Consider the following 891-nt stretch of genomic DNA (forward strand, 5'->3'; position numbering starts at 1 on the left):
GGTGGAGAACACGGACGAGACCTACTCCATCGACAACGAGGCCCTGTACGACATCTGCTTCTGCACCCTGAAGCTGACCACGCCCACCTACGGGGACCTCAACCACCTGCTGTCGGCCACCATGAGCGGGGTCACCATATGCCTGCGCTTCCCAGGCCAGCTGAACGCCGACCTGCGCAAGCTGGCTGTGAACATGGTGCCCTTCCCGTGTCTGCATTTCTTCGTGCCCCTCACCGGCCATGGCAGCCAGCAGTACCGCGTGCTCACCGTGCCCGAGCTCATGCAGCAGATGACATGCCATGCTCTAGAATCGCAATACTAACAGCAGAAGGGCTGAGAGAGGAGGTGCTTCTTAGCAGCTGTACCAAGGCCCAGGACAGCTTCGATGAATTGCCGTGTGATGAGGCTGCCCAGCACTGGTGAAGTCAGACCTGCATCATTACAGCCTTCACACAAGGACCAGACTAGGCAGTGAGAACTTCTTTGGCCTTTTCATTCATTTTTGAATCCAGTGTCTCCCTACTTTATGAAGGATTGAAAATGCTGTTGCATTGAGGGTTTGGGAAGGAACTGGAAATATTTAGCTGGTCAAGAGAGCACCCAGGCTGCATGAAAACTGCTGGTGTGTAAAGGTTGCAGAGAGAAGACAGACGTGAGCAGCTTAGGGGCCACGCCAGGACCGTGGCTGAAGGCCACATGTCAGTAGATGTGGAGGAACTTTTTAACACTCACTTTTATAGTGGACACAGCTACACCCACCTCCATGCCTTTGGCTTTGGCTTTTCCTAGACTTGCTTCTGCAAACAGCCGTGACCTGCCTGAGGGCTCCTTGTGGAGCCTTTGGAAGGAGGCACCATGCAATGTGGGTTGGAGGCTGAATAGCCCAGCTTC

The 891-nt window shown here is 54.4% G+C and overlaps 1 protein-coding gene across 1 annotated transcript in view; it reads left to right on the forward strand.

Moving 5' to 3' along the window:
• LOC103604454 (tubulin beta-1 chain-like) overlaps nucleotides 1-322 on the forward strand; it is a 2,689-nt gene extending 2,367 nt beyond the window's left edge. The window contains exon 4 of the mRNA XM_008589009.1: nucleotides 8-322. Within this exon, the coding sequence (XP_008587231.1) occupies nucleotides 8-322 (315 nt within the window). The remainder of the gene's footprint in view (nucleotides 1-7) is intronic.
• The last annotated feature ends 569 nt before the right edge of the window (nucleotides 323-891 follow it).

The sequence above is a fragment of the Galeopterus variegatus genome, unplaced genomic scaffold (assembly GCF_000696425.1).
Source record: "Galeopterus variegatus unplaced genomic scaffold, G_variegatus-3.0.2 Scaffold5154, whole genome shotgun sequence".
Lineage (NCBI taxonomy): Eukaryota > Metazoa > Chordata > Mammalia > Dermoptera > Cynocephalidae > Galeopterus > Galeopterus variegatus.